Source organism: Trachinotus anak, unplaced genomic scaffold (assembly GCF_046630095.1).
Source record: "Trachinotus anak isolate AG129_WGS33_773 ecotype Australia unplaced genomic scaffold, CSIRO_AGI_Tana_v1 ptg000034l, whole genome shotgun sequence".
Taxonomy (NCBI): domain Eukaryota; kingdom Metazoa; phylum Chordata; class Actinopteri; order Carangiformes; family Carangidae; genus Trachinotus; species Trachinotus anak.
This window is the reverse complement of record NW_027273885.1, coordinates 5,325,472-5,349,564: the sequence shown is the minus strand read 5'-3', so window position 1 is coordinate 5,349,564 and position 24,093 is coordinate 5,325,472. Positions and strand designations below refer to the sequence as shown.

Below are 24,093 nucleotides of genomic sequence, written 5' to 3'. Positions count from 1 at the left end.
AACTGTTGTATAATGACTCTGAGGGAGCTTTGTCAAGTCTGAGTGAATAACCCTGGATTTCAGCTGGAGACAAACAGGGCCCCAGAGATTGCAGCAGGCAGAGAGGCTCTAACAAAGAGATGCTGCTGGTTGCATTATAAAGGAGGCTTTTATCCCATGTTGTGTTCAAATCTAAAGCTGATTTGATGCCCTTCCTTATTGTTTTTTAAAGTTTATCCTCATTTTGTATTTGCAGTTTGCAGTTTGAGCTGGAGACATATGAGGGACTAAAAGTCAGGATATCTCAGCCTCTGCTGCATCAACTTGACCATCTGACTGTGCCCCCCCCCCCTCTTTGACAGGAGTTTCAGCTTCATGACGTACGGTGGCCCTGAGAGCTCAACGCACTGCAACCTCAGAAAACACGAGCCCATTCAGAAAAGGTCTTCATCAGTTTGACAGCACGCCGGAAGTACTTGCAGCGGAGCGCGACGTGATGAGGGCGGCGTCTCTGAGGCTCCGTGCGGCTCACCTGGCGGGGCTCGGGTCCGGCCTGTGGCTCTTCGCTGCAGGTCGTCCTGACTTTCCGGTCAATATCGGAATAAATAAACTTTTTTTTTAAATTGATGAACCCGCCTAGGACGCATGCGCGCGGCTGCGATGCGCACTTCCGTGCCTTTAACTTCAAAAGGCACAAACACCTGGTGAACACCTGCGTCCCAACCAGGTTCACCACTTTATAATGTCCCCTGGAAACACTTCCGTTGTGACCATGTGTTGTAAAACTGCTGGAGATCTTTCCTGAATTCGCTTGTGTTTTGTTTATTTGCATGTGTTTTCTGTGGTTGCAGTGTGTTGAGCCCTCAGGGCCACCGTACTGACGCCTTCGATAAATAACTTGCACAGTGCTTTAGCCACACACTGAACAGAGGGGCTCAATCAAATGCATTTGCTTAAGCACTGATATATAAATGGGACGGTTACCTACAAATGCACAAAATGCGACCCTGAGGTGATGCTGAGGTGATGCTGATTTCAAGATTTATTTTCATTCTTTTCCCACTTTGTGACAGATTTAGAGTCAATAGTTGTGTTTTGGTTGTTTGTTATTAATGCTCTAAGGATAGGCTACATGTGATCAAGCATCACCTAAGAGTTAACCCTTTGCTGTGAGTAGGAGTAAGTTGCTTGATAAATGTGTGTTATTGTTTCCTCTCCTTGTGCTCTTAGGGTTATTCCGGGCTATTACTATTTAGGGGGCGATTGCATCAAGAGTTAAGCAGGAAGACAAGTCATTTCATGAGTGAAGCGTTCAGTCGAGCTGGGGTCATGAGCAGGTGTACAGATGAGTCACACTGGTTATGATTTCTGTAGTTTTATAACAACATTGTCTCCAAACAACACATCTGAACTACAAAAACGCACAGAACTGTGCTAATTTAACATACCACAGACTCATACAGTGGCAATGAAACAAATTTACATGACCATACACAACATCATGTACCAGAACTGTGTGTATGCATTTACAGGTCAGGGTGCCTCCAACAGCCCATCAGTGTGTAATTTATTTAAAGTAAAGTTTAAAACACAAGTGCAGTCATCCTCTGGTTGATCCTCCACATTTCAGTTCTGACATGAACAAATGACATTCTTGCATTCTCACTGGTTTATACGCAGGTGAGCGTTGGAGGCCCCCCCCCAACATATTTTGCACAAAAAAAAAAGAGACAGAAACAGAGATAGACAGCAGTTGCTGAAGGCGGTGACAAGGGCCTGGCTTTGTCTGTGCATTCATTCATAGATTAGAAGGAGTCCATAAACCTCTGCCAGACCAAGGCAGAGACTCTGTACAAGTCCATCACTCACTGGATTTAAGTATCCGACCACTCTGTCCACTGTGCTTTGCCAACATGCATACACTTGCTATGTTCTTCTTACAGTAACATGACCTGGGATTTATTAGAGGTAGGGTCCGTCACCAATGACACTCAAAAGCTCTTGCCTTCGTTACACAAATAAAATACAACACGCAAGAGAAAAAAAATATATAGAAAAATAGAACAATAAAAAGTTTTGACAAGTGAACAAGAAATAAAAAAAAAAGAAAATCATGAAAACAAACTAACCCAGTGAGATGCTCTTGGTCCAGTCTGTGTTGCGTTCACAAGCCCTTCCCCCAGCAGTTTCTCTGCCTTAGCACCAGAGTTGTTCCCAGTTCTCATACTGCCTGCATCAACAACACGTGCATCACAGTTTCTTTTATACTTCATGTTGAGGGGCTTGCACGGCTGCTGATGCATGTACAGTATATCACCATTTTCTGTGTGACCTCGCTTTATAACTTTCCATATAATCTTACTGACACAACATGGTCCCCTTATTTGCTACAATTATTTTCCCACCACACTGCAGATTTGTTGAGAAACCGTACTGCTGCACACACACCTGCAGAGACCGAAGATTGGGACTTTAGGATTTTGTTAAAAATGTGAGAAAAATTAGATGAAAGCAATATCTCTGTAAAGGGTAGAACTGGAGGTAATGAAATTTTGCATAATGTATAAATCCCTAAAACACTACTAATTTGTTCAAAAATTACATTTTGTAGTAGAGCTGCACGATACTGACAGAAAAAAAGAATATTCCTCAACATTTTTTACAAGATTCTGCAGTTTATATGGATATATATTTCTATTTATAAAAGTAAACCAGATGTATCATCTTAAGATACAAACTGGAGATGAAAAGATCTTATTCGTTAAAATAAAATAAACATTCCTTCAGTTTTGATTTGCAGCCCCAACTTAACTGTCGTGCATCAATTTTCTGATGCTGATTGTTTTCATGCAACAAAAATATTTCAGCAGCCTCTGAATCTGTGATGACATCCACCTCGTCATAGCACCCCTGCTGTCCTTATAAATACCATGTAGTGTTACCTGGCAACACCTGTAAATTGCTCATATGAGGACTGTCTTTCAGCTGTGTGGATTTGGCTTTAGCTTAAAAAAACACTAATCTACATATATTATCTGGTAGAAAATAAATAGGATACATGAACATCTTGCACTGTGTGTCAGACGATCACTGTTGATGAGAGGTACAACCGGCCCTTGAGTCGGGCGCTACCATTGCAAATACTCAGGTCTGAGGGGAGTAGTGAGAAAACAACTCATCCACAATACAAAAAAATTAAATTCGGAGTCCCTGACCTTTGAACCGGCCTACATCTTCCAATGAGCACCACAACTAGACTTTTAAGTTCCTGATGGGAAAGCAGAGGGGATCCTGGGGTTTGTAGGGCTTGAATGGACCCATGTGGCAAAACAGGAAACCACAAACATGATGCCTGGCAGTATTTAAACAACAATGCTGGGTTGGTTGTTAATAACATCTTTAAATTGTTAAATGACAATTACTTTGTCAACATAACATTTTTAAATCAAATGCATTCATATTTTAGAATATTCATATTTAAAAGACGTCCACTGACTATTAACAGTTTTTTAATAATAACTCATAGTGAAGCTCTGTCCTTGACAGAGAGAACGAAAACAATTAAATTTAAAAAATATCTCAGAAGCCAAAGGTCACCAACCACACAGGCTGGATCATTTCAGAGAGAGTGTGTGTTCGTGTGTGCGAGCTGGCAAAAGTACTTTATCAGGGCGATGCTTCCAAAACACCCCGTTAAGCGCTACTGCCCCTGTGTGGGGGCATTCAGAACTGCACTCCAACTGCAGCCCCATGTCCACGCATGAACACTTGATCAGTGCCCATCCTCATTAGTTCTGTTTGTTGTGTGTGTGTGCGTGTGTGAGGATGGTCAGGCACACATCTGTTTGTCTCACAGCCACAATGTGTGCACGCGTGTATGCGTGTGTCCATCATCAGGGTCTATGGCTGGTCTAGTCAAGTGTGTCACCCTGCTGGAGGTGTGTGTGTGTGTGTGTTGTTTGTATTTGTGCGTATTCAGGAGCCAGAGTCTGGTTGAGGCTGCGGGTCTTCTGATTGGCTCTGAGGATTCTGGCCCTCTTGGCTCAGCTCCTCGCGGAGCTCGCCCATGTCCATGTCGGGCAGGTCCTCCTCGATGTGCGCCTCTGCTGCGTCCTCGCAGTACACGCACTCCTGAACACAAACACAAAGCCAACATTAAATGTCTTTCATTCTTGTCTGAATTTACATCATCATACGACAATGAAACACGATGATGATCTAAGGCTACGTCCACACTACTACATTTTCATTTTGAAATGCATCTCTTTTGCTACGTTTACGCCTGGTGTCCACACTTCTACGTCCACTTGTTTCAGTTTAAAAACTCACACCTAATCACTCCCTGATTGGGCCTTTATCAGCCTTGACTACCAGTGATGAAAGCAACACGAGTACCGACCTTGTTGTCTCTGCTATTAGCTGTTGTGCGGTGAAACTACCTTTGCTGTTCATAGTTTGTTGTATTTTCTGCAGCTTTTCTGCTTCCTGTTTACACAGGCTCCATATGCCCAGTGTATGTGAATGGTCATGTATGTGTGTGTTTTCAGGTATTACAGTATGGACGGAGATCGTTTCTGATATAGAGCTAAAACAGTCGTCTGGATGGAGATCATTTTCATCTTAAAAGGCTTAAAAGCATGCACTCACACTATCCTTTTAAAGAGAACCAGGTAAGTTTTCAGGTGATGTGTGTAATAATAAATACTTAAACAATACACAGCAGGACAAAGAGCATCATATCATCACTTGCATTACATCACTGACTAGTTCAGTTTAGAAAAAAACAATAAACCAGTGCTAAGACCTAAATGTGGGTATGTTTACGTCTATGTGCACCGAGACTATTCAAAAAACAGTTTGACCAATGGGAAATATGATTGTTTGCTCTCCTGGTGAGAAGATGACTGTGTACAGTAAATACAAAGCTACCACCAGCAGCTGGTCAGTTTATTTAACACAAAGACTGGAAACAGGCTCTGTCCAAAGGCAACAACTTCCACCTGCAGTATCACCATCTCTGGCTCTAACATGTTGCATGTCATTTATTTAATCAGTACAACATGTATTTCCATGGGGGCTCTATGTGCCAGACCAGCAAGACTCCAGGAAGTACCTCCTCCCAGCCAAGAATCCAACTGACACTAGTTTTATACAGACAAGATAGAATTAGTGAGCTAACATTTCTAATTCTGTCTTAGACAGAAGGTCCAGGTCTTTACCATGTTTCCAGTCTTTTTGCTAAGACAAGCTGAGCTAAGGAGATGCTGGTTCTAGCTTCATACTTAACAGACAGACACAGGAGTGGTTTTGATCTACTCATCTAACTCCCAACAAAAGGGGGAAGAAAAAAAAAAGCTGAACTATTCCTTGAAGTATTATTTCAAAACTACCCTCAAAACTTTCATTTGTGCATAAGTGATGATCAGTTTGTGTTACTGAAGACTTAGTGTTAACTGAATCAACACAGATCTGACCCTAATGCCTTAAAAATCCTTGAGAACGTATGGATTTCTATGGGTTTTTCTCTATCTATTATTTTCAGTTTCATTAATATATCTGGGGTTACAGCAAAGCCAATGAGAACTGTGGTGGAGTTCATGTGTGCGGCCCTGACCTTCACATTGATAGCAGCAGGTAGACCCCCCCTCCTCATCCAGGGGTGCTCCTCCATCAGCTCTCGTCGCTGGTCTGAGGAGAAGTGAGGTTGGCTCTTCTGCATCTGCCTCAGCCTCTCCTTGTCTTCCCGCAGAACCTTCTGAATGTCCCTGTTTGTCAAAAAAACAAATAGATTACTATTTAGACACATTTGTTATGTGTTTCAAACAACCTTTTTTTGGATTCTGTTTTTACTCATCTGGGACTCACCTGGAAGGCATTTCATATGTCATCATGACCTTGTCGTCAGCATTGGCCATCAGCAGCCAGAGGGGCTCCTGGAGAACATATTTGATGAAATGCTCTCCCTCCCCTTGGGTTGAGACTTTGGCCTGCGACTGCCCACCCTCAGAGCCTCCTTTGCCTCTCGTCTTGGCTTTGGCCTTCGCCTTGGAGTCGTGTTCCAGGGAGTCAACGCTGCCGAAATATTTGCTGGTGTTGCTGCTCCCTATAGACGGATTTAGAGGGACAGGGGAACAGTCAAAAGTACACTTTAAAACTAGTTTTTATAGAAATATTGAATGTTTATACCAACAAATCACAAACTAGTAATATCATAAAGTAGCATGAATTAGAAAAGTAAAGTTTATTCAGTGGTTAGAAATGCTCTTCCACTGACCTGTTCTGCTGCCAGAAGCTCCACTAGCTGAGGTACCACAGCCGTTGCAGCCTGAGCCCGAACCAGAGCCCGATCCAGAGCCTGATCCTGAGCCCATAGAGCCAGAGGTGGCTGATCCAGTGCCAGAGTGGGAATCCTCCTGCTCCTGCAGAAGGATGTCCAGCAGGTCGCAGGAGGAGGAGTTACCGTCACTGTGAGCCCCATCTCCTGGAGGCTCCACCTGAAACACAAGGTGGAAAACATCAAAAAACTTCACTACTGCATGTGACAGCCTTTATGTGGAAGTGCTGGTGTGTGTATTAGAGTTCTGATGTTGAGTCAAAGATATTGCCACTTGGCTCATTGCGTCTCTCACATGTGGATGGTTGTCGGTCTTCGCCATGCTTCCGTTTTTCTCTCCTACTGCTGCTGCTGCTGTGCTGTCCTGACGTTCCACCGAGCGCTGCCCCTCCTCCATGCTCAGTAGATTGAGCTGCAGTGGCGAGCTGCACCGCGATTCAAACAGTGGTGGCGACGTTGCTGGCTCCCGTGTCCCAGAGGCCGGGGTGGAGGAGCGCGATGCTGCCCCTTCTCGGGGCTCCACAGCTGGGGCTTTGGGGGGCTCAGAGGCTAAGCTGTAGGGGAAAGGCTGAGCTGGATAAGGGGCTTGAGCAACAAACTGAGTCTGCACTGAGAACGAAGGCTGGGCAGCAAAGGGCTGCTGGGAAGTGTAGGCAGTCTGAGGGGCCTGGAAAGGCTGCTGGGAAGTGTAGGCAGTCTGAGGGGCTTGGAATGGCTGCTGGGGGGCAAAGGCAGTCTGCACAGGGAATGGCTGTTGGTTGGGGAAGGGGGGTTGTGTTTGCATGGCGTAGGCTGGCTGCTGGGGCTGAAAGGGCTGCTGGGTAGTGTATCCCGGTTGTGTCTGGGTCTGCTCAAGAAAAAACGCTGGACTAGGAGTCGCCCCCAGCTGCCCCAGCTGCCCCATTTGTGGAAAGAGGTAATTTGGCAGCACCAGAGCCACCACAGGTGTAACAATAGGGGTGGGGAACGGAGTAGCTGTAGGCGGAGCTTGGGTGCTCTGCCCCTCTCCAAAGCCTGTGGAGGGGTCAAGTCGGGGAGGCTGAGCCGGGGCAGCAGATGTTGGAGGGAAGAGTGGGTATGCAGGCACCATGGTGGGGTAGGAGACATTAAATGCTGACTGTGAGGCTTCTGATGGGGACCACGAGGTCTGGTTGAGACCCTGCAGAGGGGGGCGGGGTTTACGGTTCGACACGGCGCTGTCTGACGAATCAGGATGCTTCATTCGTGGCTTCTTGGACTTCCTGTTGCGGCTGCCCTTCTTGGCAGTCGTCTCGGGCCTGGCGGTGCCCTGTTTGACGGCACCTCGAGGGCCAGATGATTCTGAGATGACACATGAAGAAGTCAGATGGGTGTTTGTTAACTGTCTACAGCTGTGTGTGAACTGGAGACCAGGGTTAAAGGTCAAGAGGTCAAGGTAAACACCTGGCAACCTAACTGGCAAAAATTGTTTTTAGAAGACTATTTTATAAACAGGACATTTACTGTGAAGAACATTCAAATATAGAATCACATACTGTGTTAGATGTTATTAAGAGGAGATTTACAGTTTGTGAAATTGACAATAATTATTCTATTCTATTCTATTCTTCTACGTCCTGGTTTTTAGATTGTAACTCGCAGTCACACCTGACCATGTCCAGAAATGGAAACTACCAGACCACTTTCCTTCGAAGCAGAAAAAGTGAACTTCTTTAATACTTTATATTGTTTCAGTTAATTCAATTTGGCTGTGTTTCATTACAGTTGTCTAATAATGAGAAATTAAGTCACAATTAAGTTTTATTTACAGGCTAATTTGACATCATGTGAAAGTAAAGGTTGTTTTTCTGTTCTTAAAGAAGAATGTATATTCACACTGTGACCTCAGCACTGAGGAAAATAATGACATTATTGTTATTGTTATTACTGTGAAACTTCCTGTACCTTCAGCCTGGGCTGGACCTGTCTGCTTGTGCAGATATTTGGAACAGTCCTTCTGGAAGCTCCTGGCATTGCGGAGCTCTCGGCAGCGGTTGAGGAAGGCCTGCTCTTCTTTCTGGGTGTGAGCTGCCAGCACCTGTTTGGTCAGCCCCAGCCTCTTGTAGGCCTCCTTCTCCTGGCTGGGCGGAGACACCATGCTGACGGGCAGAGCTGGGGGCGCCGGGCTCTCTGCCACATCCTCGATTATCTCTGTAGAATAAATTGTCCATAAACGTCAGTCAAACAGACCTTATTATAACAAATGGATTAAAACACACCTAATGCTGGTCCAGTTATGTTTATATGCGTGTTCTATTTGATAGGACATAAAAGACTCACCTGACTCTGGCTGAGGCTTCTTGTCTCCCACGTGGACGATGGTGCTGCTGTAGCTGCACTGTGAGGTGATGGACACCACACTCTCAGCCTTGCTGGGCAGTGTGAGGGGCGCCAGGGGGCCTCCTACCACAGCAGTGGCCGCAGATGGAGGCTTCTTAGGGACCTTCATGTTTGACAGGCCTGGCTGGGGGTCTAGCATCAAAGCATCTGGAAGAGTAGAGAGAGATCATCTGTTAGCTCCAAGTCAAAGATGATTATAGTCTAATTCCTGTTACTACTTAAGCCGAACACAAGCGAATACAGGCTACAGTGAATATGAACAACACAGGGGTACTAAGAAACTGGATCTAATCCTAGATGGTGTGTGACATGTGTCCACTTGCCTGAGCTTGTGTCCTGAGGCATGTGCATGCCGTCCTCTGAGCCCTTCTTGCCATCATCTGAGTTGGAGGAGGTGGTGTTTGAGGAGAACTGGTACTTCCTCTTCACTGTGATGGGGATGTTACAACTCTCCAGATACCTGAGGAACATGAATGGATTTAATCAGAGAAAGTGTGTTTCACATACGTGACCTTTGAACCATCATCTAACATGAACACACAGGTCTTACCTGATGACGCTGTCGAGGCAGCTGATCTGCTGGTAGGAGCACACGGTCTGGTCTTTGCAGGTGAGGTCTTCCATGGTGGCTGCAGTACTGTCCCTGACCTGCAGAGGGAGTGCAGAGTCCTTCAGACGCACTGATGGACTCTTCTGAGCCGCTGCTGCTTGAGAGAGAGAGAGGGAAAAAGGCACAAAGACAGGCAGGTAAGAAAAGAGATGAAACACATATATAGCACATTTTCTCGTTTTGTTAGATTTTTCATTCACTTTTCAGCATATTTTACTGCCACAAAAATCCCTTCTGATTCTGATGACTGTGGCACACTGACACTGCACAGAGAGCAAAGACGCTCCCTTGCGAGGGCGGTTTTCTGCTCTTTGTTCTGTGCACTCGCATCACGTGCACATGCATAGTTCTTATGTGCACAGCTTTTAAGATGAATTAAATATAGATGAGGGTCTGTGTCCAACCCTCATGTTTACCTTCTGTTTGTGTAAAGCCCAAGGCTAAGATGGGCCACCTGTGCTGACAATAAACGTGCTTCCTGTAATAAGCTTTAATTAAAGGTGAGTGTGGTGATATTAAACTCACTATCAGTCATCTTCTTCTGCTCAGGTTTGGATGGCAACAGCGTGGGTGAGGAGGAGTGCAGGCAGATGTGGGAGTCCAGGTTCTTCTGCATGTGGACCCCCTTACAAATCTCCTGGAACGTCCTGGGAGGTTTGGCTTTCCCCGTCTCCTCTGCTGTGACACCCGGCGTCATGTTCCCGTTGCTCTCGCTGGACGAGCTGATGCTCACAAGCTGCTCGTGGGAGCCGTTGCTGCCGTGGCTGCCGTAACCGCTGGAGCCCATGTTGTGGACCGGCTGAGGAGAGAAAAGACTGTTACACAAACTGACAGATGCTTGAATGAAAATGTGTATTAAAGAGGACGTCTAGTGTGTGTTTGTGTGTGTGTACATACTTGGAGTAGCAGCCTGTGGATCTGTTCACTAATTTCCTGGATGTCTGAATCCAAGATCTTCCCTCCATGGAAAGCTGGTGCTGCAAAAACGTCTTCGTTCACAGGACCCCTAACACAAACACACACACACACCACTGTCACCGGGCATGTTCAAACTGAAATATATTCGAACATAACTTCATTGACACCAACAAACTATGACTATAACATCACACTGGGAGTACTCACATGCGGACTTTGTGTCTGCCAATGACGAAGGAGACCTTACGGCTCCAGGGGTTGACGAAGCTGGACCAGCTGGTGTCTATGGTGACGTACTCGCCGTTTCTTGCACAGAAACGGATCGAGGAGTGGTCGAACGGCTGACCAGCATACTGCAGAACTGTGAGAGAGTGTGTGTGTGAGAGAGTCAGGCAACTGCTTTCTATTTGTCAAACATCTCAGCTGTCAAAGGTCGAGGTCAAGAGAATGAAAGGGTTCTTACTCTTGCGATGCACAGCCAGCATTAAGGGTCGGTCACTTGGGTGCAGATTGAGAAGTACAGGGGTCCCGATCAGGTCCTGAGGGAGGTAACCCAACAGAGGAACAGCCCTGATGGAGAAACAGCAACAATTACTCTTTCTAAATAAGCATTAAACTCAACAACAACAACCCACGACATGACACGGTTACTTCTGTATGAATTAAATGGTTCTCAGCCCACTCACCTCTCATCCACATCCTGGAACACACAGTTAGGCGTGTGTGTGGTGGTGAAGATACGCTTGTCAGGAGGGATTCTGGGAGCTGCAGAGAGAGAAAAGGAACAAATTAATTAGCCAGTAAATAAAAGTGGAAGGTGTTTCAAAATGGAGGAAAAAAATCACTTCATAACCTGATCAAAATTTGCCTTGTGAACATCTTGTAAAGTTACTATACTGGACTGTACTCTTGGTCTAATTGCTCATCTGCCTTAAGTAACATCCAACATTTTTTTCTGAATGATGCATCTTTCACAGGGGTATTAATATTATTATTATTACTATTATTATTATTATTTATTAGTTTTGCAGAGCTTCTCAGGGGGCTCATGATCTGTTCAGTAACTCCAGGGTTAGTGTATCTGGATAAAATTGCTGCTGCAGTGAAGGACAGCAGCAGGAATCTGTGATGTTACCAAGATATTTTATCCAATCATTTCATATTACACACATGGAGACAATAGTTGAGATGAACACAGGTAACTGCAGCTGTTGTGTCCAGTTTTGTATTTTCTGTTGATGATGTGTAACTTCCTGTAGATGGCCCTCTGGTCTTTGACTCATCAGTGAAACTTGTTCATGCAGAAAACCTTGTTGTTCTGTTTGCTGCTGTGTGTAAAATGCACACACACATACTGATACAGTGACTTCCACATCCACTGTGCAGCTGTTTATCCAGGCTCCTATACCTGATGTGCCAAATATGCACCTGTACTGTATTTATGCAACATAGTTTTTTTTTGTTGTACAAAGATAATCTTCTCATTTTGTTATTACAATATTTCAGGTTATTGTTTTTGCACCATTGTTGATCATTTTTGCACTGATGTTGTTTTCATTTCAATGTTGTTGTGCACTGGTTGTGTTTTCATGCATTTTCTGTGTATTTTTTATGTCTGCCTTTTAAACTGCCTCTTTGGGACAATTTAAGTGTCTTGTATTGAATTCTCAGTTTTCTTTTCTTCAGGAGGAATTAAGTTGTATCAAATATCATCTAATTTCTGGACAGTTCAGATGTTCAATATAGTTAATAATAAAGCTTCTTATTCTGTGGGATGACGTCTCTTACATGATGGAGACGTGGAAGTGTGTGTTTGTGGTCACACGACTCACCCTCATATCCAGAGTGCACCCTCTCCGCCAGCAGGAGGCAGCAGAACTGTTCCTCCGACAGCTCAGCGTCCTGGACTTTCATCAGGTACGGAGTCATACGGAAAGGATAGTACTGGAGATCCCCTTCACGCTCCTTACCTCCACTACAACACACACATAATACACACAACATTATAGTTACATTTCATCGACTAATTTGCACAAATTTGTACCATCTCTTATCAACACTGACACTTTGCTTTTGTTGAGAGCAACAGATGGACTTAAGTGTAATGAACAGAATAAACTCATTGGGAATCATCATATATATAATTTATTACATAATCATGACTCATACATAACATGTCATTGAAGAAATACAGCCTATTAATGGTCTGACATGTCCACTTTTATTTTTACTCATGTAATTATGTAATTAAGGCTTTCATTATAATGAAAAGATACTGTCCTAGTCAAGTCAATAATAATAATGGCGCTTGTAGAAAATGCTGCACTTAGGATAAACTAGGATAAAGCTTTATTTTGATGTCAAAATAAAATGCCTTTGTCACTTTCTTTACTATATCAAATATACACACTTACTCTTAAATCTCTGAATAAATAATACATTATATAAAGATATAGTTATATTTAATTTGTAGATGTAACACAGACTCTGGCCACTAGATGGAGACACAGTTGAAAAGCTCACAGCCGCTGACTTCCTCCCTGCTTTGTGCTGACTCAGAGCTTGTTTGAGCAGGAAACTATGGGTCAGAGAAGCTGCTGTCACTCACCTGATGCGGCAAAAGAAGGATTTCTCCTGCATGCACTCCGTGGGAGACGACTCTGAATAAGTGAAAAAAGGGACAAGGTGGGATGAATATAACACCACATGCATCAAGTATTTCAACACAACCCATCCGTTAGTCATCGATATTCAGCACAATTATGCAACTGAGGAACAGCTGCTCAGGGCATGGCCCTTACTTTTCCCCCCCAAGGAGCTCATGTACTGTCACATTTAAACATTTCGAAACACATAAACAACTTTTGGGACACAATAATAATGTATCAAACCATGTGTTTTTCCTTTTCCATTTACAAGCAAAATGATTTCATTTATTTGAAAACAAAAAGTACACTGGGTTTTTAATTAATTGTTTCAAAATATGTTTGATAATTATTTATTGCTTTAACTGTATAAACTGTACAAAGAGCATGAACACGACTATATTAAGGTAGTTGGGGTGGCAAGTGGTGTCTACGGGGCCTTTTGTGGAGTGGATCATCTGATTTTTTCAGCAGAGAGCACTGGTCATGTCATCGTCATTGCTGTCGCATTATCAACCTTTATGTTGAAAAAAGAAAAATAGAGGTCACCTGGGCTATGTTTCGTAATACTACCTATTTGCACATGTGCTCTTAAATACATTTTATTTTTATTCTCGAACACAGACAAAACCCTCGCACTGTCGAGTCATCACTTTAAGAGCTTGTGTTACCCAGTGATTCCTGCAGAACGGCGCTGCTTCACATCAATGGAATGACGACAGCTTCCAAATCTCCGAATGACCACAAGCTGTTAAAGTGGGACAACAACACCAACTGCAGTACACAAAGTGGACTGACAGCTGCATGAAAGGAGGAGTGGACGGCCACAGCCAGCTCCAGAATGATAAAAGGGTTACATCATTTAATGCAGCTGTACAATACTAGAAATGCAAACCAGTGAAACATCAGCACGTCCGTAGGTTTATCAGATTTATCAGGTGTATCTAATGAACTGAAGCCTGTGACCCCACCAATCTGTGAGCATGTCTTCAGCAAATATGTGGCAGATGTGGGAGGAAGCGTTCATTCCGCAATGTGTGATTGAGCATGTTAATGAAAAAGGTGATATGTGTGTTCGAGCATGTGTGTGTGGGGGTGGGTTACATGAAAGGCATTAGCACTTTATGTGTGGCTGGTGTTGGTCGTGCTCCACGTGCCCTTTGTATCATCCCTATCAACAGTGGCCTGTACCATGTTGCCCCAGTTAGTCACTTTATCTGAATGAGACTCATTTTTAAAATATGTGACAGAATTCCTATTTGAAGCTCTGAGGCTTGTACCTGCTCCGGTGCACATGCTCCATGAGGGCAGCCGGTATGGCGTGGTGAAGCTGTAGAACACGCTGACGTCCTGAGGTGTCAAGAACTCCACAAACTTGGCATTGTTGAATACTTCCCGCTTGCAGTTCAAGATGGACGCCGCCTGGTCCGAGATGTAAACAATCTTCCCCGTGATGAGTGAGACGGCTACAGCAAATATATCCTACAGGAAAAAAGACAAAACAACGGTAGAACAAACAAGTTAAGTGTCTTTTCATTTCAGGAGGTTGAAAACACTGAAGATAAATCCTTCTTGAACTGCACTAATTACCTTAATCATAAGCCAATTTAAATCTCAATATGTAATGAGTATTTTAACATAAAGAGTCAATGGGTCAATGGTGATATAATTGATATACTTCCTTAGTTTGTTCTACATCTTCAGATGTCACCATTTAAGACAAGGCTTACTTTTAAAATGTCCTTTCAAACATAAATCTTTACATGATATTCTTATTATTCACCACCATCCACTTGCATTTAAAAACAAACAAGACTTTTTGAGTGTTCCCTTTTTACTGTGAAGTGGCGATTTGAGGTACTTACAGTGTTTTTGAGCGTGTATTCAGATGTAATGCGGTTGATTTCCTCAATGGTGTAGGATGATACATCGAACCCTGGTGGCTGACTGTCATTTATCATCAGCATCTGGTAGTATTCCTCATTGGCTGCAAAACAAGTGAACATGGACACTTTTCTAAGCTTTATCTCATAACGGTAAGAGATTTTGATTTTGTAAAATCAAAATTCAGAATCTTTTGGTAGTTTTCATAATGGTTTATTTGCAGATGTAACGGTCGCCAGCACCGGTGATGTGCATTAACAAAGATGTGAATACATGACAAAACAGAGGCAACTCTTACCTTTCACCTGCTTGACACATCGCAGCGCGTACTTGAGCGTGTTGACCGTGCTGGACTTGCCCTTGCTCCTCTTCTCCGACGGCAGATGCATCTTCAGCTCCTTCAAGGTCTTGAAGAGCTCCTTTTGAGTCTTAGCTTTGGCTGACTGTTCACTGCTGCAGGGCGAGCATGAGACAGATACATGTGCATCAAAATGACAAGGTCTCACCATCACTGTCACACTCTGAGACACACGGCTTTCCAGCATGCGCAGAACAGGAGGGGTGGGGGTGGGGGGGCAGACACCGGGATGTAAGGGGATGGGGCACGAGGGGATTGATTGGCACTGGGATGCATCTCCTATGGGTCTGACTTTCCCAACTCCCTATTTCTGTGTGTGAGAAGAAACTCTCACTTGCACGTGCACACTGGGGGTCGGCAGTTTCGGGAGTGAACTAACCTGCAGCCGCTGGTTGACGGGTTGTCCTGCTCCGAGCTCACCAGACTGAAGGCGTTGGAGCTGCTCGGTGGCGACGGGCTGTGAGAGTTTGAGCTGGAACCATAAACAACATGTCATGTTATTGAAGGAGGTGTACAGAAAGCTTTATGAGAGAACAGATAGAGCACCAAAACAACAGCTCAGACTAAACATATTAAGTGAGTCAAGGACGTGGTGATATAGAGTGTACCCAGGGCGCCAAAACCATAATGAATTCTCTGCTCTGTGTAAATAAGTCTATACAAGCGGAGAGTAGCTAACACGGAGCAAATGTTTCTCTTCCTGGATGTGAAATCTGAAAAAAAGGAAGGCAGCTCAGGACAGGGAATAAGTGGTTACACCGCTGAATGTTAACAACAACAACGTTATCTCTAAATATGCCTTTCATAACAGAGACTAATTACACTCAAAAAGAATGTTAATAAGTCTTTTACTCTATTATTTGGGACTATGAGGTCATAAATAACCATTAAAAATGACAAGGAAAGAAAAGGAAAACATGAAATGACAGGAAGAAATGGAAGATGAAGAAGTGGCTAACCAGCAATAACACTGAGCAGGAGAACCACTGATGCTAGTACACTCCATACTTATATACCGTTACAGCTTTGGGGGCGGGATATGCTAAGTGGGGGACCAAGTGCATCATCAGTACCCTGTTTAGGCAAACAGTCAACGCAAAAATGATGAAACACAGTTTAACGTATAACTGCACAATGCAGTACCACACAAGTTTCACATGATTCACACGTTTTCAGGAGTAGTTCTCCAACATATATATTGATTTTATAAACAAATCTGTGAATTTGCTTAACAGGATCTTTAAAGGAATTTAAAAAAGTTACCCCTCTTTTAAAGGTTAGCATAGTGCACATAGCGTACTTTAATGGGAGTGATAAATCACAAAAAAATACGGCTAACTGGAGCTGACAGAGGGCTCATCACAGTGGTTACTGTATACTGATTCCATTCAGTCTGACGGAGTCTAACTGACTTACTGCAACTTTTTTCCCCACTTTAGATTCAATGCAAGGAATAAATAAGATGCCATCTGATTCAGTGTCAGTTTCTGATGGCGGCTGCACATCTGGATCAGCTGTCATCTGACTTTAACTGCTCTGCAGTGCTCTTTGTTGCTCTGGAGTTTGTATTTTGAACACATGATGCATTGTTTAATTACCAATAAAAAGGCTACACACTTAACACTGCTTGTGCTAGCCTGATTTTATTGATGTCCCAACCCAAGACAAACCAGATTGTGAAACATTAGCGTCCACACGTCTCTACGCAACCAACCAAACTTAGACCGAGTACCTTTAACTCCATTCAAACTGTTGTGTTTTCATGTTGTGTCAAAGTAACTGGCAGCAATTCATTGCTGTGTAACTATCAGTAACAGCTGCGCTCACTTTTATTTCTTATGCTGCACCTTCTCAAAAAACGTCAAAGAAAAAGAGGCTGATGAGGAAACATGGAAACCACAAGAACAGTGATTAGTCAACTCAGGCTGCTTGAAACTTCTGCTACAGGTTTCCAGGGCAACAAGAGATTGTTGATTATAACAACAAAATCAAACAAATCCAGACAAGCCTCCTGTAGGGTGTCAGTAATCTTCTCCTTTTGAGTAACACTAAGCCAAGCCACACTGCAACCCTCCTCATGCTTTCTACCATAAGGTGAATGAAAGAGCGAAAACCCAATTTTCAATGAAGAAATTGTTTGAATCCTGAAAATGGCGACATCAAACACTGACATTCAACCCGTCCACTCCAGGAGTCCAGAACAAACAACCTGATCCATTTACCACTGGACTGACACTGATCTATTCTGAGTATCAATTCCTTTGCTGAAGGTATGTATGATAGGACTTTGATGCATTATTATAAATCCACCTGTAATATTATCTTATGACCAATAGATGAAATACAGGTAGTAAGTTGGCCGTTTAGTTTTCTCATCAAAATGCATTTAGATAAAAGGCTCTTACAGCACTAAGATTCTATTATTTCAATGATTTGCAAAGTTAATTGTATGTATCATGCAAATTAGAGTATAAGAAAGCAGGAAATTTTCACCAATATCAGACTCCTAATCAAGAAGGGCTGTCACTTTTTACTTGAAATTTGAACATTTGTTTGAACAGGTTAATATTCAAACTGTAATGACCTGTTTGAATTAAAAATGTACAGCCTGTAAGTGTTAAGACTGGTTGAACTAGTTTGCCTTGTGATCCAGCAGAGGCCGCTCTAAAACTTCACTGTCGGCTTGATCTAAGGCATGCTCTACTGACTGATCAGTAAATGGTATGTTGTTTGCTGTGAAAGTGGAGGACACTACTGAGCAAAGACCCCCTGTGTGACAATCACAAAAAGTGTGTGGAAGTGTTTGGGTTTTACAACACAGATGGCAAAGTAACTAACGAAGATAAGGCTGTTTGTCGACTTCGTACAAAGCAGCTGTCGTACACTACACCGACTGCAAATCTTTGAACTGTGCAATCAAGTACATTTGAAAAACTGCGTGTCATTGCCAATTTGTTTGAACTTAATTTTTTGCAGAAAATGACAGCCAACCCAACTAAATTTCAATATAGCCAAAGCACATCTCCACTTCACCCGTTACCCTTCTTCACTTCTCATTAAAACGTGACCGATAAATTGGTCGATATTAGCTCACCGCAGCTTATCAGCTTATATGTTGGCCGATAAATGACGAGAAATAAAGTGCGACAGTGTCACCATCTATAGTCTGTCCACCAGAAAGTGGTGACAAGTTTATTTTCACCTGTGAAATGGTCTTCACAATATGCTTCTTGGTCACAATGAAAAAAATCTGGGGATCCTCATCAAAAAAGGCAGATATAGCATTATTAGTTTTTTGTTAACTACCAGTACCAGTACCAGTACTGACTTCAAAGATCCTGCAGTCGTTATACTTCTCATAGCCAATGATTGAGGCCAAGTGTTCACCTGGTTTCTATTTCTAATGAAGCTAATTGCCTTCAATGTCTTTGCACATTGTGTTCTAAAATGTTAGCATCTAATGGAGCTAGAACGATAACATTAGGGCCAATCTTTTTGTGGGCTATCAGGGAATCCAGTCACTAAATTAAAATGAAGCAGCACACAGAGTGTGCAGCCATCAAACTGAAGCCTGTGGCCGTCGTCTAACTTTTCAACCTCACGACGGGTGGAAAGTTTTCCAAATTCCTCAGGTGTGTGTATAAGTCCTGAACTCATTCTGTCAGCACATTCCCCTGTGTAACATCATCTGTCATTGACAAAGCAATACACTGGCTGATTAGAGTACAGTAGAGTCTGCAGAGGAAAACTGGCTCACTAGCATTTCATACATTTAGTTCACAGCAACATTAGAGGTCTTGATACTATACTGATCTTCGTCTGAGTTCTACTGGACTGACTTGTGAAAAGATTTTCCTTTTTTTTTTCTCCATCTCATGGATGTGATGGAGGTGGAGAAAACATAAGCGCTTGGTTATGCAATAGCCAACCTTCAGTAGGTGTGGGGGGGGCAAGGTTTTGTAAGCGTCTCTGAATCACATATAGTTTCTGTGCAAAGACTAGAGCCAAGAAAATTACAACTGGAATCCAGAATTATTATCAAAATCACGTAATTATGTAATTACATTAATCATGTGCTTAACTGATGAGAGCAAAAACATTTTTCCAACATATACTGTAGATGTTTTTCTTTTGAAAGCAATTACAAATCATTTCTAAACGAAACTGGACGAAGCCAGCAATCACTGTCTTTTTGTAGTGTGGCTCATAATTAGGAATAAAATACCCACTGCTCCTCTCAGCCTGAGTCAGTCACTCTACACTAGTGACTCAGACAACAACAACTTATATAGGAGAAAATAGTCCATCCATTACATTTAATGAACCTTACGTCGGTGACCTAGATGGTTCACCCCCCCGCATTGTGACTGGTAAATACTTCATTTACTACAAGTTGTTGCAGTTCATGTCTCCTCACCTCTTGTTGCTTCCTGAAGACTCCATGAGAGCCGAGTCCTTGCCATTGCCGTTGGAGCTGCCCACAGATTCATTGCCATGGGACTCATTGCCATGCGACTCGTTACCATGAGATTCTGTCCCGCTCCCACTTGAGCCGCTGCCACCCATCTCTACATCCTCGTGCAAGGGTGGACGCGGCCGCTTCCTGTCCTCGTGTGGGGAGCCCGGTGAGGCCGGGTGCTCATGGCTGATGTCGCTCCCCTCTGAAGCCATTCCTAACTCCTGTTCTAGTTCAACCCCATCCCGCCCATCACAACCCTTGCTGTAACTGGTGGCCATACAGTGAAGTTGGCTAATGGAGGCGCAGGGTGAGCCCTCCTCGTCCTCCACCTGGAAGTCGACCCTTTCCCGGTTCCGTTCAGACCCGTCCAGGGTCGAGTACAGGTAGTGCTTTGGATCACTGTCCTCAGACATGGGACTGGCCACGGGACAAAAGACAGGCGATTAAGTTACCTTCCACATGGCAATGCCATGAAGTGCATGGCACTGGGAGGTAAATGGAGTTGATTCCTCAGGAGGTCAGATGTAGCCTGAAGAAGGAAAATAAAAAACACAGGTGAAATTTTTCAGACAAACCATTTATAATACAGCGCACTTCAATAGACTGAAGAGTCCTAAAATTAGACATAATCAATGTGGATTAGAAGAAATCATCAAAAACAGAGCGGCCATCACTTTGATCTGACGAGCCAGTGCAGCCTTGGATCTCAGCGTTTTTAAAAGTCAATCACAAAGAAAAGGGCACAGCAGCACAGCAAGTGATCTTGCTGCAAACACACACACACACACACACACACACACACACACACACACACACACACACACACAGGTTGCTGCCATCCATCCCTCAAAAGGTCTGCACAGTAAATAGGCGTTTGCCCTTTCAGAGCAGATTTAAGCCCCAGACCAGAGTGATCCGGCTCAAGCTTTACCACAAAAAAGGTGAGTCCACAGAGATGAAAACACAGCTCTGAAGATGTGAAACAAACAAAAACCTTCACCTCGAACAAACTATCATGACTAATATGGACGGTGGAAAGACAAATTGCTTAAAAATCATTTGTACTATTCAAGCTGTATCCTCTCCCTCCCTTCTCTCTGGATCTCGTCTCACCACAAATTAACAAATAAACAGGTAGGAGAAAAAACTGACAACCAATCCTTAGGGAGAAAAGCAAAGCTCTGCCTCATATATAATGGTATTATCATTAATGCCAATGATGTGGTACCTGCAGAAGCAGATGATAAACAGATGTGCTGATGCACTGTCCATGTTCACTTTAGACTAAATCAAATAAAGGTAGCCTTATGTAACACGGTGCAGTGCCCCTGTATCAATGAGCAATATAAAAGATGTGAAACATCCCTAAAGTAACATTTACCTTGCATCATAACATTACAGTCAGTAATTATACTCTTTACCATAGACAACATCTGCCAATCGTTAGTAAAATGAGCACCAACACCACAAATAAAGGTTGAGTTTTACAAATTATATTTTTCACTAAAATGAATTAACCAATTAAAAATACAAGAGCAACAGTTTCACAGCAGAACAATAGCTCAGACTATTTACAGTATGTCTGTAAATAGTCCTTAGAGGGAATATTGGCAACAGGTACTGGAACCAAATCCAAAACATGCACTGTTTCCTTCTGCCCACGATCAGGTTGCAGTTATTTATATAAGTCTGCACTCTCAGAAACATGTCTATTCTTCACTCTTTACATAAGCAGTTTTACATAACCTCTCAAACTTTATGGGAAGGTTTGTACATGGTTCAACTATCGACAAAAAACCCAGCAGACTTTCCAACCACGCACACATCTACTGCCACCGTAAGAAATGACCCACTCTTGAGTTTCACTGAGGCAATAGCCAATTGCTCAAAGGGGACTTTCTATTGGCTGCTGTTAGTGACCAATCCAGAGAGAGCAAGGAGAGACTACAGGTTAGAATGATGTCAGCCAATCATGGGGAAGTTAGGGTTGACTGCAGATTTTAGCTATGTCATCAGACATGCAGACTTATAAATTCATTTTGCACAGAGAAAACAGATCACAACTCACAGAATATCATGTTCAAGTTTTAAAAAATCATAAATTTACATTGTTAATCATGTTTAAGACAAGGCTATTTATTATTATTATTATCATTATTATTATTATTCAGTTGGATACAGTGCTAACTGTTGCAGCAGGTTATTGACCTTGAACAGCCAAAAACAGATGCTAGAAAAATATTTAAAAACTAGGTTAACACAGTGGAACTGCTGCCAAGCACAAAATATATCAAGGTCTGCAGCATAAGGAGGTTTGCCTGCATGTTGTCACAATTTTTCACACATAAATGCTGTACAGTCATAACGATATTTAACATTTACAACTTGCGCAAACAGTCATGAACTTGGCTTACCAGTAAATACAGTAGAAACCAAATCAGCTCAACCAAACCTAATGAATTTACTCTATGATTGTTTTAAACCCCTGAACAGATCATGCAATGTAAGTATGAGCTTACCCTTTCCTCCATGAATTCTACTTAACCAACAGACAAGTGTTCAATCACAAAGTCCCCCCAAGATCTTGAAAACTCTCTGAGATACGTGCACGCAACAACGTAATTCTCAAAACAGAGCAGAATAATGATGTAATGACAGTGAACTTCAGCTTCAGCTAGAGAGCTGATACACCCAACACACTAGCACAGATCTGAGGCATTATACAACTGCTGCTCCAGTCACATGGATTTGGCTATTGTGCAGCACAAAGTAGTGGTAGCCTTGTTTCATAAAACCACACGCTTTCACTTGTATCCAACTACTCTCAAGTGCATTCTTTAATGAAATCTGAGACAGGGGTTACATGAGCATGGCTGAAGATAGGATATAAAATGCTGAAGATAATCATTTATATAATCCAGTTAAGCACAGGCAGAAAACATTAGTCCAGTGCTGTTAATAGAGGACAGGACTGCAAATGTGCTGTACATTTGCTAGTTCATTTTAATTATTATTTTCATATCAAGTCATATTAAGCCAAGTATTTCATTAAAATGACATTACAGACACCTGACATTACACTACACAAGTTATTACATTTGTCTTAAGCCCTATAGTTGTGAAAATGGTAACAACACATTAATAAAACTATATATATATATATATATATATATATATATATCTACTAGAATGTCCCCTAAGCTTTTCTGAGACTGGTGTGATACAATGCATCTTCTTTTATCTGAAATAATGTCAACATGAGTTATCTAATTCTTCTGTCCTACAGTTAAGCTTAGTTATTCTCTGTGTGGACATATGGGGGCAACATATTTGCCATAAGCAGATGTCAAAATCAGCTCAAGGTCCACCTGTGGTTAAATAATAAAGGTCTAACACCAATATTCAGGTCATATTGAACATAGCAGCTTTGTCCAGTGATGTGATTATCATGTCGACCTAATATCCACAGGTACATCGTAGCAAAGTCAAACAGTTTTCCGTGTGTGTCTAAGTCAGGACAGCAGGCCTCTGAGAGGACCTTAAATAGTAATTAACTAGAAATAAACCTACTTCCTTGGCAAAAATCTAATGTATTTTTAAATAACGTCAATCCAGTTAGATTTATCACAAATGTAAATAACATAATAAAATAAAAATACAACTGTAATGGGAACAAGCGACCCTTCCCCCATCTAACTCCCATTGACCTGCTATTCAAAATCCACACACACGTTGACCTGCAATCCACTGCACGGTACACTGACACAGTTATGTAAAAGTCACAATATCGGTAAAAACACGCCACAAAACAGCGGCCGCTTTGCCGCAGAGGAGCCACTTTGTATAAACCGACATTTTTCTGTCCCTACCAGTGAACATAAAACACCGAACTGGCATTTTCTTGGTTATAAAAGTACAATAAGTAGAGCAATCTGAATCTTCGCGCATGCGCAATCTAGATTTAGTTATGCAACTTATTTTTCGAGCTCGGGTTTCCCCACTCTTATTAAAAAAACTAACAAAAAGGGGGGGATGAAAGAAAACCAACCTGTGCCGCGGAGGTAGAAGTCTGCTCTCCGGTCGTCCTCGGTGTCAGGTAAAAGCAGAGCCGGGCTGTGGATAAAACACCCGGCGGAACATCCAGTATTCCTGAATGGGAGGCGGTTTGGTCGGGCTGACACAGTGGCCGTGGGTTCCTCCCCGGCTTTCTCCGGTTCTCGGCTCCTGACCAATCAGAGAGCTCACAGCTCGACCTCAATTCAGACTCCTCCCCCGGCACCCTCCAATTGGCTAAAAACTACGGGTTTCCATGGAGAAAGTGACGTCATCGCAGCGGAGCGCTCTCATTGGTCCAGAGCCCTGTCCGTCGCTTTATATAAACAACCCGTCCACTGCACGTGGAATACCATGTTATGTGTGTCATGCGGCGGGAGAGTGGGCTGTGACGACGGCAGCCGGTCCGAGGCAGCGACCCGGCGCTGAAATTACATAAATGCGAAAGTATGAGGAGGGAAACAAACAGGAAACGATGAACCACACTGTCTATTA

At 42.9% G+C, this 24,093-nt stretch overlaps 1 protein-coding gene across 2 annotated transcripts; it reads right to left on the bottom strand.

The window, feature by feature from the left end:
* Nucleotides 1-1,338: 1,338 nt before the first annotated feature.
* Nucleotides 1,339-23,752, bottom strand: LOC139614393 (period circadian protein homolog 2-like). 2 transcript variants are annotated; one of them, XM_071471599.1, is made up of 22 exons: nucleotides 23,594-23,752; nucleotides 19,504-20,074; nucleotides 15,466-15,558; nucleotides 15,027-15,181; nucleotides 14,710-14,831; nucleotides 14,125-14,326; nucleotides 12,808-12,859; nucleotides 12,032-12,174; nucleotides 10,886-10,964; nucleotides 10,663-10,769; nucleotides 10,407-10,560; nucleotides 10,179-10,287; nucleotides 9,807-10,080; nucleotides 9,222-9,378; nucleotides 8,995-9,131; nucleotides 8,612-8,818; nucleotides 8,237-8,482; nucleotides 6,609-7,633; nucleotides 6,254-6,473; nucleotides 5,845-6,082; nucleotides 5,594-5,744; nucleotides 1,339-4,110 (listed from the first exon to the last, which is right to left on the bottom strand). In XM_071471599.1, the coding sequence occupies exons 2-22, from the start codon at nucleotides 19,956-19,958 to the stop codon at nucleotides 3,955-3,957; spliced, it is 4,482 nt and encodes a 1,493-aa protein (XP_071327700.1). In that variant the 5' UTR covers nucleotides 19,959-20,074; nucleotides 23,594-23,752; the 3' UTR covers nucleotides 1,339-3,954. The 2 variants fall into 2 exon arrangements, with proteins under 2 accessions (XP_071327700.1, XP_071327701.1); XM_071471600.1 differs by having other exon boundaries at nucleotides 9,222-9,375.
* Nucleotides 23,753-24,093: the final 341 nt, after the last annotated feature.

Excerpts from the sequence above, each read along its gene's own strand:
- LOC139614393 (XM_071471599.1), bottom strand. The coding sequence starts at position 19,958 with ATGTCTGAGGACAGTGATCCAAAGCACTACCTGTACTCGACCCTGGAC. Across the intron at positions 10,081-10,178 it reads TCCACAGGCTGCTACTCCAA|CCGGTCCACAACATGGGCTC; the intron begins GTATGTACACAC and ends TTCTCTCCTCAG. Across the intron at positions 4,111-5,593 it reads CTGCTGCTATCAATGTGAAG|GAGTGCGTGTACTGCGAGGA; the intron begins GTCAGGGCCGCA and ends GTTTGTGTTCAG.